This window comes from Colossoma macropomum, unplaced genomic scaffold, assembly GCF_904425465.1.
Source record: "Colossoma macropomum unplaced genomic scaffold, Colossoma_macropomum, whole genome shotgun sequence".
NCBI classification, from domain to species: Eukaryota; Metazoa; Chordata; class Actinopteri; order Characiformes; family Serrasalmidae; genus Colossoma; species Colossoma macropomum.
The window spans coordinates 13,233,695-13,250,852 of NW_023494790.1; the positions used below are offsets into that span (position 1 = coordinate 13,233,695).

At 37.3% G+C, this 17,158-nt stretch overlaps 1 protein-coding gene across 2 annotated transcripts in view; it reads left to right on the top strand.

The window, feature by feature from the left end:
* Positions 1 to 17,158, top strand: part of prkg1b (protein kinase cGMP-dependent 1b) — a 165,958-nt gene that overhangs the window by 119,763 nt on the left and 29,037 nt on the right. For both annotated transcript variants that reach the window (XM_036572204.1, XM_036572203.1), the window contains exon 8: positions 13,646 to 13,711. In XM_036572204.1, coding sequence (XP_036428097.1) covers positions 13,646 to 13,711 — 66 coding nt within the window. The remainder of the gene's footprint in view (positions 1 to 13,645; positions 13,712 to 17,158) is intronic.

Genomic DNA, 17,158 nt, shown 5'->3' on the forward strand with positions numbered 1-17,158 from the left:
AATACTGATCGTCTGTGTTTCTCCTGAATAACTCTGACCTGTCACATATTACCACAGTGCTGGAAATCCCACCAATAAAATGATGATAATCTTTTCAAGAAAGCATCACATTCCATAATGTGGTTATTTCAAATGATGTCCAAATGTACTATTAGGAATAAAAGGTATTAATAACATGCTACACCAAGGTTTCATTATTGTAAAAATACAGGGAACTGCACAAGACTGTGGAGCTCTTAAATAGAGTTCTAACTAAACGCTATGCAGAAATTAAGTAGTGTAGTGAGTACTGCCACAGCTTTGTACGCTGCTGACTGGCGTTCAAATTCAAACATAGATAGTACCATTAGTGCTTTTGGCTGCCTTCGAAAAAACTCTATGTTTGGTTTTGTCTGTAACATGAATACACTGTCTGTCTTGATAGAAGTGGTTGCAATATATAGTAAATTAAATTTAAATTAATAAAGTTAAATTCTTGTTCATAATGCCCTATTTTACCCTTGAGCGCCTGCCCCTCAAAATGTCTGGAAACGATTTAAAACTGGAGTCTGTAAAATTTTTGATCATGTTAAACTATATTGACCAGTTTTATTGGTTATTGGAAATTTTAGCACCTTAAAATTGGTAGCATATTGGTCACAAAAATGTAATATTGGTTGGACCCTAAAGTCTGTCTCCTCAGCAATACATTCATACATTTTGTCCATTCGTCTTATTTAAAATTGCCCCAGAATAGTTTAGGCATAGTAATGCAGTAGCGGGCTACAGGGTTTTCTATCACTGTGTAAAAGAAGCATGAGGCTGCCTTTATTGTTGGATGCACTGTGTGAGTTTCTCAGCAAATGCCAGCCTCCACCCCTCAAACGGCCAGGACCCACAGGTGGGTCCAAAGTTTTACTATACACTTCTATAACCTAAGGAATAACTCAGCCAGTTTGCATTGTCGTCCGTATAGTTATAGAGTAATAAGCCTTAGATTTTAAGGGGTTAAACAGGTTCACATTCAGAAGGGAATCCAGATATGCTATGAAAAAGCTTAACATTGATTGTTTCATGAGAGTTAATAATAAAAGGCAACTATAAAGTTCTTTCTTCATTTTTTCTCTTGCTCAAAATGCTAGGTAATGACACAAGTATTACAAAATTTGGCCTTTGTTTTATACATTCTTCCAACATAAAAATAGTTACATCCTTTGGAAATCATGCTATTAAAGGGGAATTCCACAGATTTTTAAAACTTTTCTTTGCCTTACAGTTACCTGTATGTACCACTCCATCATGAGTGGATTTTAATAGTATATTGTAGTCAAAAATTTACGTCAATACTTATTAATCAATGTCTCAGGAATCAGGCAGACTGTTTGTAAAAATTTAATGTAATAGCCTTGTGAGGTAGTTTTTAGAAGAATCCAGAATCCAGAATGCACCATTTCTCGCTGAATTCCTTTGTTCGCATCTCTTTGATTGCATTATGTTGAAATGTTGAACAATTAAAGGTAGAATTAGCTGTGACATTAAAGGGCTAAACAAATGGATTTGTATTATGCTGACTGTAGTCACAGAACTAGCCTTGTTAGTTTCAATTTCAGGTTACACATTTTCATTGTCATTGGTGAAACACACCAGAGACTAGTACATCTTTTTAAAAGCTTTTTTTCCCAGTACTTTTCTTTCCTTCTTCAAAAGAAGTACTTAGCTGAACTAGACACACTACCAGAGTGCCTTAATCCCCTTAACTCTAGAGAGTGTGTCAGTAGTCTGTAAGCTGTGAAAACAGTGTGTGTGTGTGTGTGTGTGTATGTATGTGTTGTCCCAGTCCTGCATTACCTTCTAAGATCAAACACGAGCAGTGAGACGACAGCAGGCGCAGGAGAAGACTAACGAAGGAGCTCGTCTGGGTGAGGCAGCGCCCTGGTGACATGACATTTGTCAAATCACTTTACTGCTGCTGAGAGCGACAACTTCAACAAAGCTCTCGCGAGGGTTTGTTAGAAAATTCATTTTGAAAAGATGTACTGTGGAGTAGTGCACCTGACAGTCTGACAGTTCTCAGTGGTGATGAGACTAATTGTAAAACACGTTGTCTTTTTACCATTGAAGGCAGAGGACTGAAAAATGCATGAAAGTTCAGTAGTCAAACTAAAAAAATATTTAGTTAAATTGATGACTGAATTTTAGGTGTTATTCATTAGATATACAGTAAACTACAATATGTAGTGTATGTGGCTACATGAGATTAGGAAGAGACAGTGCTATGCTATGCTATCATTGTCATGATAAATTACATCAAAGTATATTTTTTTCTGGGTATATCACAGGTATTGTCTGTACATCTAGCTCACTGAGTAACTACATATGTTATAAAAAGACTATAAAGAAACCCTGTAAACAACAGCAATCAGTGTGACTGATTGCCATCCACCTCTTTAATGCAGATTTTGAAAATGTGCATAAAAACCCTGGATGGAAAAGATAGAAATTTTAGAAAGTGCATAAATGTCTAAAAAAAAAAAAACGTTTTTATGCTTAGATGAGGTGAAAAAGTTGTTTTGTTGAAAAGGAGAAGTTTGAAAAATGATGGTGGAGCCCTCTAACACTTAGGATTAGTGATATGTACAGCTGACAAAGTGCTGTCAAAACTGCTCAACGAAGAGCTAATAAAGGTTCAGTAAAGGTTCCTTTATCATATTTGGCACACACAATGAGTGAGACTCATTGTGCACCATAATTCGCAAGCAATATCGGATTTCTAGAAATCTAATTAAGAGACCTGGATTTCAGTTTAGTAATCTGCTTTTTCAATGCATGTATACTCTTACTCTGATTTCTTTCGCTTTTCTCAGTCTGCGCATGTGTGAAAACAGAGTGCTGTCCCAGAAACAGCAAGCAGCGTTTAACACAACGCCCACAAGATGGCAACAAAACACTTTTGGAGCAATGCTCAAACCAGCTGCTTGACGAATTTAAGAATTTAAATATTCTTCATCTTCTAGATGATGTGTATTCATATTTTCTGGTGAAGTGACAATGTTTAAGGAAAAAAAAGCTAGGATGATGTTTGAGTTTTACATTACATTTACATAACATCTCCTTCTGTGGGTTTATTGGTGGGTTGCAAAGCAGAAATCAGATTATTGCCTGACTCATGTACATCCAGAGTTTATCTGAGTAACCAGGTGCATGTAAACATGTTGAACAAAATCTGATTTCCTGCAGTTATCAGATTATTAAATGCATATTAACACACTGAGTGATAACATAATATCATTGAGTGAGTCTTTCCCAAATATATGTTGTCAAAAATACAGGATTAATACAGAGAAAATACTTTTTTTTCTGCAAGACTCTTGGAACCCCCAAAATGAACTTGTGGTTGTTTGACTTGACTTGTTGTTAAGAAATAAATACACAAACATATTGTGAAAACGCCTTCAGGTATTGTGATTCTGTTTTGTTTCTGTTTTTTTTTGCCATATCGCCTGGATGAGATTAATGCTGCCTTGAAGTGCTTATTCTAAGTTAATATTTCTAAGTTACAATGTGATATTTATGACACATCTTGCTGTCATGAGCTCATGCTCAGAAATTATCCAAAACATAAATGCCTTAACAAAGAAAACCTGCATTTTTGTTCACTGATGCAAGGAACACATATGGTTTGTTTCCATGTAAAATGGAAAGTACATTTAACACTATCTCTGTCTCATGATAAGTTTATGTGGCTGACTGAATGACTGGCTAGGGAACACTAAACCCCCTTACCTGGCTTTGTTTCAAGCTAAAGGTTGGCTTTAGCTTGTGCAAACACAAACATCAATCAAATGATAAAAACACAGCATGCTTTCAGAATATGAATATTTGCTATCAGTTGCTGACACGCTGTCCATGTTTTCCGTCACGCCTCGGCAATGCGTGCATCATAATCGTTTCTGATTTTCTGATAATTATGACTGTTGAGAGCCATTCATGTGTGTGTAACTCACAGTTGCCATGTTTCTAACAGCACTGTCAGATCTTTAATTTGGTCTTCTTCTGTATACAAAGACTGTCTTCTTAAACGGATGGCTCTTTGATGTCTGTAAGCTCAGTCTCACTGATGAGAAACTGTAATATGTCGTGTGGCGTATTAGTTTTAGGTTGAAGAGGTGTTACTCCCCCAAATGTGTGTTCTTGATCTCTGTCCCTTTGATCTCACCTTTCGCTCCCCATTTTAATTAGCACACAATCTTGCGTGCTTGTTACTGGCCTTGTGTTTTAGCAAGTCAATCAGCGTCCTTTTCTGTTTCGTTTGTCCAGCTCAAGCTTTCATCTTAAACAATATTTTGAGAGTCACATTATGGCTAGACGAGTCTATTTAAGATTTTGCCTGAAGAGCAGACGTAACAATAGCTGTGATGTTGTGGATTAAAGGCTTCCCACCTCTTTGATGTTAAACAGATTGCATACAAAGTGAACATTCATGTCCCTCTTTAGTCAAACACCTTGTTCGGCCAAATTGATTTAATTGTTGGCAATTAGGGAGACATCAGTCAGAGCTTATGATAATTTTCTCACATGGTAACTTTCTTCAGGAAAATGTGCATGTCCATGCATGCGCCCCACACTTTAATGCACACACACAGAGGCTTGTTTTCAGTGTGTGATATTTTATTAAAGCCTTATAACATTTTCTTGTACATCTTTTTTTTTGTTTTATACATTTTTTAAACAAATAAAACCACCAGCTGCCCTTTACATTGTTTGCACATTTCCTTACTAATAGACCAATAGAAATTAAATTTCATTATACATAACAAGTTAGAAATGTTTTTCCTTCCTTAAAGGAATATATGATGTGATTGATGTAGGTAGAAGATCAAAAATATCCAGTGTCCATTCGATGAAGGTTTCATATATTTAGATATCTATCTAAACAATATTTTGAGAATCACATTATGGCTAGATGAGTCTTTTTAAAGATTTTGCAAGTATCTATTTAAGATACTGTCAGTGAGTGGCTGACAGTAGTAGGCTAGTTAGCTCTGTATCAGTCATTATTTTGACTTCAGGTTGCATTGGCTAATGTGTTAACTTGTCTAATTAAATAACTTACTGAAATTTTCAACACGCACTCAAGTGTGTTGTCAAAAAATATTAATTACATAGAGTAGATAAGACATTCAAATGATTCCACTGAAGTCTGGGGAAGCTGCACCGTGTCTTTCCATTCGCTGAATAGGCTGTAGGCTGGACGTGGGGTGTATTCAACACCACTTTGTTTCATGCACATGTTTAAGAAACAGGGTAGAACACCTATATGCAGTTTTATTAAAAAACCAATTGCCTAAAATTTAAGGTCTAAATTGGACTGAAATGCACTGGCCAATCCCCCCACCAACCCCCACCCCCCTGAGTATGGCTCATTGCACCATATGGTTTTTTTGTGTGGTCCATCTGAATATGCAAGGAGGAAAATAAACCTCTAATGAGAGTACCAAAGGTCACTGTTATTTCTACACTTTCTACAGCTGTTAGCCTAACTCTGTTATTCTATAATCATGACATTTAGTTGGCAGCTCTGTACTGATGCCTTTGAGTAAGTGCAAGGTCATGCCAGTTCATTCCAGGCATGCTTTCCTCTTGTACCCTGAAGGACTTTCTCTGAGTGTTTCTGCCTGTTACTGCCTTACCTTGAGTTCAACCTCTGTTCTCTTCCTACATATGTTTCTTTTTTTTCCAGTCAGATTGACAGGTTTGACCTTTTCCTTATGGACTGGTCTAAGCTGATGTGATATATGCTGACTGGGGCCAGACGTTTAACTGATCGCTGGGGTATGCTTCTGTTCAGCTGTTTCACTCACCAGTGCTCTTTTTTCACATTCTGAAACTCCAAACACTCAACTTGCTCTTTGACTGCACATCCAGGAGGGCAAAACGGTTATGAGACATGAGACTGTAGGCTTGGAGTTCAGGCCTCACAATACTAGTATTGTGATTGTATTGCTACCTACTGCAGTTTTGATATGTGTTGCAATATATTAAAAAAGCTCTGGTAAATCAGTAATGTGAGATGATTAAACATGGCTCTGCATCATTTTGACCAAATAATCTACCTCTGATGGATTACATGAATATTTTGATTCAGAGGTGCAACTTTGGGGATCAACGTCAGGATAAAGCTTGTATGCGGCAATTGAAACCTAAAACTGTGCAAATAAATTATGCGTGCAATTACATTTATGTTATGCTATCTCCTGTTTCATATATCAATATTAAAACACAACAGCAGATAACATCATTAACAGGAAAAATCTCACACATGTTCAATATACAGATTTAGTGTTGTAGCTTTCCACTATGTTACTACAGTTCTTCTGATCTGCTTGTTATACATCTTTTTGCACAATATTCCATTTGTTATAAATATGGTGATAATTAAGAAACACTGTTAAGAACTATTATGGCAAGAGTCAACAATCATTGTAAAGATCATTAAAGAAGTGTTAAAACTGATTCCAGGACGAGCTAAGCCTTTTTTCTTTTTTTTCTATACTGACTAAATGAAACAACAGTTTATTTTGGGTTTATGCTGTAATTGACAGCTAGCCTGTATAATAATTGGTATTTGGCAGCTGTTTTGCAACTCAGCTTTGTACTTTTTTTTGACAACCATCCTACAACCCCCAAAATGTCAAAAAGTGGAGGGGACATGTCCCGCCTACACCCCCCCCCCAATTTGCACCAGTGCCTTGATCAATCAACACACCCACAGAAACGTTGACCTGGAGCAATGATTGGTCAAGTTGCTCACAGTAAATAGTAATAAAACATTTTGATTGAATCACTGTGATTGATTAGGCTGATGTAATATCATAATCATAATCAATATTGTTCTAAGGGCTATACGGCAGTAAAGATTAATAAATGCTACATTGTATAGACCTAGTTGTAGTAGTGCTACAGTGGAAATAAAAAGTCTACACACCCCTGTTAAAATGCCAGGTTTTTGTCATGTAAAAAAATCAGACCAAAATAAATCATTTCAGATTTCCACCTTCAATGTGACCCAAAATCTGTACAAACTAAAATCATTTAGAGAGGGAAACATAAAAATAAAGAACTAAAATAATGTGGTTGTGTAAATATGCGCACCCTTAAACTAATAATTTGAAGTATCCTTTGACTTTATGACAGCGTTCAGTCTTTTTGTATAGGAGTCTATCAGCATGAAATATCTTGACTTGGCAATCTTTGCCCGCTGTTCCTTGAAAAAGCGCTCCAAATCTGTCAGATTGCGAGGGCTTCTGTGTGCAGCCCTCTTCAGGTCTACCCACAGATTTTCAATAGGATTTAGGTCTGGACTCTGGCTGGGCCATTCCAAAACTTTGATCTTCTTCTGGCGAAGCCATTCTTTTGTTGATTTGGAGGTGTGCTTTGGGTCATTGTCGAGCTGAAAGGTGAAATTCCTCTTTATCTTCAGCTTTTTAGCAGAGGCCTGAAGGTTTTGTGCCAAAATTGACTGATATTTGGAACTGTTCATAATTCCCTCCACCTTGACTAAAGCCCCAGTTCCTGTTGCAGAAAAACAGCCTCAAAGCATAATGCAGCCTCCACCATGCTTCACTGTGGGTATGGTGTTCTTTTGGCGTTGCACAGTGTTTGCTTTGTGCCAAACATACCTTTTGGAATTATGGCCAAAACGTTCAACCTTGGTCTCATCAGATCACAACACGTTTTCTCACATACTTTTGGCAGACTTGATGTAGGTTTTGGCAAAACATAGCCGGGCTTGGAGGTTTTTCTTTGTTAGAAAAGGCTTCCGTCTTGCCACTCTACCCCACAGCCCAGACATATGAAGAACACGGGAGAATGTTGTCACATATACTACACAACCAGTACTTGCCAGAAGTTCCTGCAGCTCCTTTAATGTTGCTGTAGGCCTCTTGGCAGCTTTCCGGACCAATTTTCTTCTTGTCTTTTCATCAATTTTTGAGGGACGTCCAGTTCTTGGTAATGTCACTGTTGTGCCAAATGTAATCCACGTCTTGATGACCATCTTCGTTGTGTTCCATGGTGTATCTAATGTCTTGGAAATGTTTTTGTACCCTTCTCCTGACTGATACCTTTCAACAATCAGATTCCTTTAATGTGTTGTAAGCTCTTTACGAACCATGGCTTTTGCTATAAAATGCAACTAAGAAAATGTCAGGAAAATCCTACTAGAACAGCTGAACTTTATATGGGGTTAATCAGAATCACTTTAAATGATGGCAGCTGTGTACTGACTACTATTTAACATGAGTTTAAATGTGATTGGCTAATTCTGAACACAACCGCATCCCCAATTATAAGAGGGTGTTCACACTTATGCAACCACATTATTTTAGTTTTGTTATTTTTATTTTCCCCCTCTAAATGATTTGAGTTTGTTTTTCAGTGGAATTGTACATATTATGGGTCATATTGAAGGTGGAAATAAATCTGAAATGATTCATCTTGGTCTGATTTTTTTACATGACAAAAACCTGGCATTTTAACAGGGGTGTGTAGACTTTTTATATTTACTGTAGGTGGTTTTGATAAAATCCAGTATCAAAGTATTTTCCAAAAATATCATATGTAATGATGTCTAAGCATGCATGAAATAAAAAATTGCTTCGGGTACTCTATGCTAAAAGAATGTCTTACAAACCTGATGTAGCTAGTATTAATTGGACTATTTTGTCTTGTTCTTCTCTTGAAATTGCAAACATTTTTTCAAATGTTCTTTTTTTAAACAATCAAAAGCACCCAGCAAATACAGTGCAGATAACTGCGTATTCGTTAAATACACTAATTAAAGTAAAAATCAAAGAAAATATAACAATAATTTTATATGACTCTAGCACCAGGACTCTTATATAATTCAGTGATAGATTGTTGTCTTTTCCAGAAGCGTCTGTGTTGAAAGAGTTGAGAGGCCATTTGGACACGCCGCTTCATGTTGGTATGATGAGAGTTGAATGCTTGGGTGAAGGCTGAGTGTATGATGTAATGCTACTTCTGGGTGACACTGATCACATCCTATTAGGGCGAGTACTAACATTAGTGAAGTCTCCTCACTGGGAGCTATCTGTTTTCACACGTCTGCTGTGCAGAAAACACATTGTGATTGAAACTCAATATCCAAGGAGGAGCCAGCTTGAGGCGGTGGAACTTCAGAAAGGTGCTGTTCGTTATATCATCACATAAAGACAGGTCTGTAGACAGCTGGATCTGTTGGTGAGCATTGGTGCAGTCCCTTGAAAGAGGGAGAATTCACAGCTGTTCTCTCAGCTTCACATGTTGGAGGCCCATATGCCATTTTCAGGGATGAGGTTGGAACATATGCACCATCCACTCCCACTCTTTCCTTGGGGTTTCTGGATGACAGCTCATCCACCCCTCCCCAGTTCTCCAGAAATCTGATTACCGAGCTTAGGCTCCTACAAGGCTCCCCAGACCCTGCCTGACATCTGACTGGACACGGATGGTTACTTCATGTTTGGATTCGAAGGTTAATGAGGACATGTCTGAAAATAGTAGTGACAGTTTACATGTGATGAGTTAGATGATTTGAACTTTACATGAGCATCACTTAGACTGGGTAGCAGTTTTTTAAGTTGCTTTGATGCTAGAGCTGTGGTAGCTAACCCTGGTCCTGAAGTGCCTCTTGTTCTTTCCTTGCTTTAACACACCTGGCCTTACTAAGTAAGTAAATATCAAGCCCATCCCAAGTTGAAGTGGGTGTGTTGCAGCAAGATAACACTAAAATGTTCAGGGCAGGAGGCCTCCATGACCAGGTCTGGGAGCCACTGTCTTAGACGAGTTTAGATGTAAATGAGAGGTGTTAATTCCACTGTTTGGTCTGGCCCAGAGAAAGATGTTTTCCCATTTTGAGCCCTGGTTTCCCTTACTCTTTCTTCATGTTCTTGAGACATTTTTCCTTTTGAGTCTTGGTTCCTCTCACTGCTTTTATCCTCGTGCTTTTTGGGGAGTTTTTCCTTTTAACTTTTCATTCCTCTCAGTGTTTCTTTGTCATATTCTTTTTAAGGTTTTTCCTGCCACTGTTGTCCTCAGCTTTCTCAGTAAAGGTCTGGACTCACATTTCTGGAAAGCTGCTCTGTCTGTTCCAAAATCCAGTATACAAATAAATAGAAAACGTTAAACTTTGTTTTCCTTGAATTACAGGCCCAATGGTAACCTTCTCCGAAAGCAGATTATATGGTATTCTTCCAAACTGCAGCAGAAAATAGATTATGAATAAGAAATGTCCAAACTGATGACAAAAAAGGAGCCTTTTAAAATGTTATATTGTAATCTTTTTTTCAAAGAGTGCTACCTTGGAGAATACATGATGTGGGCCACCATTCAGCTTTACTTTCAGAACTTGGACCATGCAGAATTTGGACCTGATTTTAAATAACAATACATGATAAAATCACCAAAAGCTTTAAGACTTTGTCTATGCAATACTTTGATTTTCAATTAAGCTTTAATATAAAACATTTTTTAACTATTTAATAGTATCACAGCACTGTAGCAGTTAAATTGATATTCTTCATTGAGGCCATGTGCCTGTGTGTCTTTGCAGTTAATGACTAATATTAGTAGATTCTGCTAGAGCAGTTGCCTCTGGACTGACACTCTCTCTAAACAAGTGCAGCATGTTCCTAGTAACAGTACAGCGAGCAGCTGATCATCTCTGATGGGAAAAATCAGCATTGCATTACAAGTGTAGGCATTACATAAAGAACCCACCACATTGTATTTCTGGTTCACATTTTACTTGATGTAGATGTGGCTTGTTATGAAACTACTGTTTCTTTCTGAGGAGATGCTTTTTTCTGTTATATTGCATCCAGTATCAGACATCAGACTAAGATTGATATAGCATAGATCCTGTGACTAGGCTGACTGTGAATTAGGCTCACCTACGCTTAAATCCTTGGCATGCTAGCCTATATAGCTTAGTGTATGTGTGAGTGTAACCTGTATGTGCACCTGGCTGTGGTGCTTTAGTGCAGTGCAGCTGCTGGAAGCTGTCATCCAGAGTGGGAAGAAGGCCAGGGTTCCTCTGTGCATGGCACAAGGCACAAGGCACAAGCCGTTTCAGACCAGGAGAATCTTAGCAGTCCTTCATTCGGTCATGGGCCCTTTTGAATCTCAGTTCAGCTCCATCAACTCTTCATCCCAGTGCAGGAAGGAGGACTCCAGTGACACAGAGGGGAGCTACACAGAGTAATTTCATAGTTACAACTGCTTTAAACGGTTTTCTGTGCATGTAATTGGAAAATCATTGATCGTTAATTATACTAATGCAACAATGGCGAGTCGGGTGACAGTGTATGTTTGTTACCCATTTGCGTACAACTGGTATTTCATGATGTGTGAAATCAATGCTTTTTCAATTTTATAAAGTGGTAAGCAATTCAGTACTCTAACTTTTATTCCGCTGCACTTATGATCTACTGCTCCTAAAAACAAACATAACCTTTTGTGTTCTTGATGTGATGAATATTAAGCTGTGTTGCATTTCCCTGTCTCACTGTTAATCTTTCCTTCAGAATATGTTAAATGAAGCCATGTTTTAAGTATTTAGTTACTTATTTGATTTGCAGAGGTGGTAATTGAGAGATGTTAATGAAATTGTAGCAATTTGAATGTTTTGCAGTGTTCAGTCAAACGATCTTTCCATTTATTGATGATAAAATCTATTTAAAATCTGTATCATGTATGCAAAAAAGTAAATCCTTCCCTAAATCTAATAACTGGTTGTAATACCCTTGGCAATAAAAACTGCAATCAAACATTTGCGATGACTTGCGATGAGTGTTTTACATCGCTGTGGAGGAATTTTGGCCCATTCTGCTTTGCAGAATTGTTTTAATTTGGCTACATTGGAGGGTTGTCGAGATTGAACTGCCCGTTCAAGGTCTTGCCACATCATCTCGGATGGGTCCAAGTCAGGACTTTGACTTGGCCACTCCAAATCTTTAATTTTGTTTCTTTTGAGCAATTCAGGAGTGGACTGGCTTGTGTGCTTCGGTTCATTGCTCTGCTGTGTAACATAACTGCGCTTGAGCTTTAGGTCACAAACTGATGGACGGACATTCTCCTTCAGGATTTTCTGGTAGAGAGCAGAATATATGGTTCAATTAATTATGGAAAGTCATTCAGATCCTGCAGAAGCAAAGCAGCCCCAGACCATCACACTACCACCACCGTGTTTGACTGTTGGTATGATGTTCTTATAGTGGAATGCAAAGTTAGCTTTACACCAGTTATAATGGGACCAGTGTCTTCCGAAAAGTTCCACCTTTGACTCATCAGTCCACAGAATATTATCTCAAAAGTCTTGGGGGTCGTCTAGATGTTTTTTTGGCAAATGTGAGATGAACCTTTGTGTTCTTTTGGGTTAGCATTGGTTTGCGCCTTGCAACTCTCTCATGGATGATATTTTGCCCAGTGTCTTTCTTATTGTGGAATTGTGTACATTGACCTTAACTGAGGCAAGTGAGGCCTGCAGTGCTTTAGATGTCCATCTGGGTTCTTTTGTGACCTGGATGAGTTGACAGTGTATTCTAGGTGAAATTTTGGTAGGCCGGCCACTCCTGAGAAGGTTCACAACTGTTCAGTGTTTTCTCCATTTGTGGATTATGGCTCTCGCTGTGGTTCGCTGGAGTCCTAGAGCCTTAGCAATAGCTTTGTGACTTTGTTTCACATCTATATTTAAATCTCTTTTTGAGACCATCTAGCCTGCTTCAATGGTCAGACAGGTTCAGTTTAAATGATTTTTAGATTCAACAGGTCTGGCAGTAATCATGCCTTGGTGTAGCTAGTGAAATTTAACCTAATAGTCAATTGAGTTTAGTTAACTGGTTGATTCAGCAGCTAAAGGGGCAGTTACTTTCTCACTTAGGGCAAGGTAAGGCTGACCAGCATTTTTAATTCTGTAAATGAATCATCATTTAAAAACAGTGTTTTGTGTTTACTTGAGTTATATTTGTTTAATATTAAAAGTCGTTTAATGATCTGAAAATCTGAAACATTCAAGTGTGACAAATGTGTAGAAAATCGTGCTTATATATGTCTATATAAAATGCAATACATGTAATTTGTATTTATTTTTATATTTATATGTATGTATTTTATATTTATATGTATTTATTTAATATTTATATGTATTTAAACATAATTCAGGTGCCTAAAACTTTAACTCAGTACTCACAGATTTTTGAGAGTGAACAGAAATGGCAATAGTAATTTAGGTCCTTATCAGTTACTGCTTTTATGTATCAGACTGAGACTTGGTGCTGTCAGAATTCATTTTAATGCATTGTTAGTTGAAATGTTTACCTCATTTTTGTATTCATTAAAGCTTGGCACTTGGCACTTTACTGCTGTTCATAATTCTTTATTTACTTGCATCATTTTTTCTCTACAATTTACAAATCCCAGTTGTTTAAATATTTCTTGTTAACTGAGTCAAGATAAAATTACCTTAATTTCATTATGCTTTTCTTTATTTCTTTCCTTTTTTCTTTTATTTTCCTTTATTTGTGCATTCTTTATAATGAAGTTTTATCAACAGGCTGCTGAAGGATTTGGCATTGTGTGCAACTGACATGTTTTTGTGTCTCCACAGAGAAGACATTAGGACAGCCAATGTCATTGCTGCCGATGCAGTCACCTGTCTGGTCATCGACAGAGAGTGAGTTTCTTTTTTCTGTTTGTTTGTACAGTACCAGTTAAGAGGTTTGACATATTTAGTCATGAAACAGTATATTACAAAAAAGAATATAACAAAATATTCTTATATTTAAATTATCTTATTTATTTATATATATATATATATATATATATATATATATATATATATATATATATATATATATATATATATGTATATATTCTTCCTTTCACACTTAACCCCCATTTAGCCTTGATTTAGCTTTGCACACTCTTGCACACTGAAGCGTCATCATATGGAGCCCCCTGGTTTTAAAAGAGTTCCACATATGATTACTCTTAACTGTATTTATATATGTGTGCATGTATTCTAATGATATATAGTGTTTTTACAAACTCTTGTACGTTTCCTCTTTGAACCATCCATAGTTCCAGCCTGAAGCTTAGCTGCTCATGCACTGCATGTCGCTATGACTCCCACGAGTCCTCTCATTTAAATAGAGCTTTTAAATGGCAAGTTCTATGGATGGCTCTCTTTCCAGCTACTACGGTGCCATGAATTAGTTAATCGCACACATACATTGAGCCTTTCATATCATTTACAAGCAAAACACAGCAGTGACATCAGCGACGTCAGTAATTCGGCAAACTACACTGGACAGTGCTCGTGGGAGGCCTGTGGATAAATTAACAAGCAGCAAAATAACAAGCAGCAACAGTTCCCCTCAAAATGAGACGTAATGTAGCCAAATGATAGTGAGAGTTCTTTTTTGTTGTCAAGAACTGTTTTTGTCACCTCGATTTTTAGGAGTATATGTGCATGCAGCTGTGCTCTCGATGCCACAAATGATTCGTTTTTTCATTCTGCCAGTGTTTGCCAAGTCACCATCGCAAAAAAGTTTTAATGACATCTTCCTACACACAGTCATGCTGCGAGCAAAGCACACAGGTCCAATTCGTGTGCCTAGCCTAGGCCGCTCAAATAACAGGAAACAAAGCGCGTGGCCTCATTTGGAGCACCGCTGTGAATGTGAGGGAACAGCAGCCTTGAGTGAAATGCCTTGCACAGCATGCTTCTCAGATTTTGGATCTCCACAGACACAAAAACTCTAGGGTGTCTGAATCTACCTAGCTCCAAGGCACTCCTAAAAATAGCCACCCCCTACCACTGTCTGACTCCCAAAGGAACGTGGCTCAACAGGGAGAAAACAACCATTAATGTGATCCCATCAGCAGGCCCGATAGGTTTATGGCAGGGCCATTAAAACGTGCTTGTTTTGGCCAGCATGCTGTGTGTTGGCGCTAAGGCTGTGAGGCAATTATGTGATTTGAGTCAAACCGGCTCGTGCATCCAGTCTCATGTGAAAACTGTCGGAAGTATCAGATAAAGCATGATGATGTTAAGCCTGTACATGTCCTGAGGCATGATATAGTGCAGTGATGTAAAATATACATCAGACCTTATGTGGTCAGTTCCACATCAGGAGAGTGTTTAAGAGATCTGACTAAACCAGCTTGCCATTTCCTGAAAATACTATGCTATAGCACAGCATGTCAGAGGCATAGTAAGGTAAAAAGGACCTTTTACTGGAAAAGTAGGTCAGGTTCCATGCTGTCCAGCAATTTCTTTGGCAGGTTTAAATGAATAGTAAAGCAAGTACACAGTTTTCCCAAATATAGACAGTCAGCCAAGACATACATGAAGTTCGCCTCTTTAGTCTTTTACTGGAGCTGAGGCTAAATTAGCTAATAAGGAATGGAAGCTTATGTTCAATAATTAATACTATGTAAATTGCATGTCTAAATAATCATGCAGATCGTGTTAGGTTGAATATAAATCTCACATAGGTTTGATATGTAGTTTCTAACGCTGCATGCCATACTTTTATCTATTAAAATGGACCACAGTATGGATTTAGGCTTTACAATGGCTGCTTCTACTTTTTTTGCATATATTTTTACAGATAACAGCATGTCATACATAGTGAGAAACCGCATAACCAAGTCATTTTAGCATTGCTAGACATATTTTAAGAAACAGTTAAAAAAAACTTTACTTTTAGCTACATTAGTCTTGTAGTTCCAGTGCAAAAAAAAAGGTTAAACACTAAAAAAACTTGACACCAAATATCTCGAAGCTGAAACGAGTGGTGTACATTTTATCTTTCTCTGAACTATCCCTTTAAGAAGATGACTGTACATGGTCAGTGGACCTTTGTTGCCTGTTGCATGTTTCTGATCTATATTCAGTGTCTTAATGGGATGCTCTACTAAGAATACAACACCATCTGGGTCAGCAGTACCTGTTGTAAAGTTTGTTTTTAACTGTCCATCAGTCATTCACGTTTTAGAGCTCACATTACAGCTGCAACTTAAATATCTGAGGACTAAATTAAAAACTATTGTTAAGTAGTGTTGTCCCTTTTGAAATTAAATTATCAGTACATTCCAAAGTGTAGGTATAATAGGGTAAATATTAATAAAGTGGGTCAAAAGATAAAGGGGGACACTTAGGCTTAATCCTATTTTTTGTAAGCAGTTTTTCCTCTGTCATACTTTACCAATAACATTTGGGCAAAGTGGAACAGGGTGAGGCTGGTAAAATGGGACCAATCAGGAGGTGAGACCTGTTTTGTTTTATACATGATTTACAGTTGTATGCAAAAGTTTTGGCACTCCTGGTCAAAATACTTGTTTTTGTTGATTTTCTAGGTGGAAAAAAGTTCACATACTCTGTAGACAAGACACTTCTGCACATTTCAGCGTACAATTACAGTGTATTTGTGGACTTTAATACACTAAAATGTGGCTTGTGCAAACATTATACACATTTATTTATATTTAAACATTATATTTTATGTTTTATTTTTTCCCATATTTTAAACTCACCGATACAAAACATTAGAAAGTATGTAAGTTTGTTACCATAAGGAAGTGAAATGTCTGACTTTGATAATAAAAGCCCACTTTAGCTGTAGCACATGAATGATTTCAGGGTTCAGACAGGAGTTTCAAGTTTCGCATTTATTTTTCATTTGCACAACATTTCAGGACATTCATGCACTGAAATGCTTGTGGTGAGGCACAGGTAATCACTGTACAGCAGAGCAGCATTATACATACTAAAAACAATGCCAATAAAGCAAAACAAAAAACAGTAGAAGTTCTAAAAAGGCTCATCCTGCCTGTGTTTCATATTTCTCAGTTTTTACTTTTGACTATTCTAATGGAGATTTTGAGCTTTGGATAAAGGTGTTATGTTAGACCACATGACATGAGGATTACAGTAAAAAAGTGAAGTTATATTTGAAAGTGCTCTTTAGCAATATTCACCCTACATTATAATATATTTACTTTTTGTATAAGGGAATAATACTTGCAGTGAAGTTCTTCAAGTGATACAAAACTGAAATATGGCCAGTAGTCCTCTGTATTTTAGCTGCAGCTGTAATAAAAATAAAAAGGGACT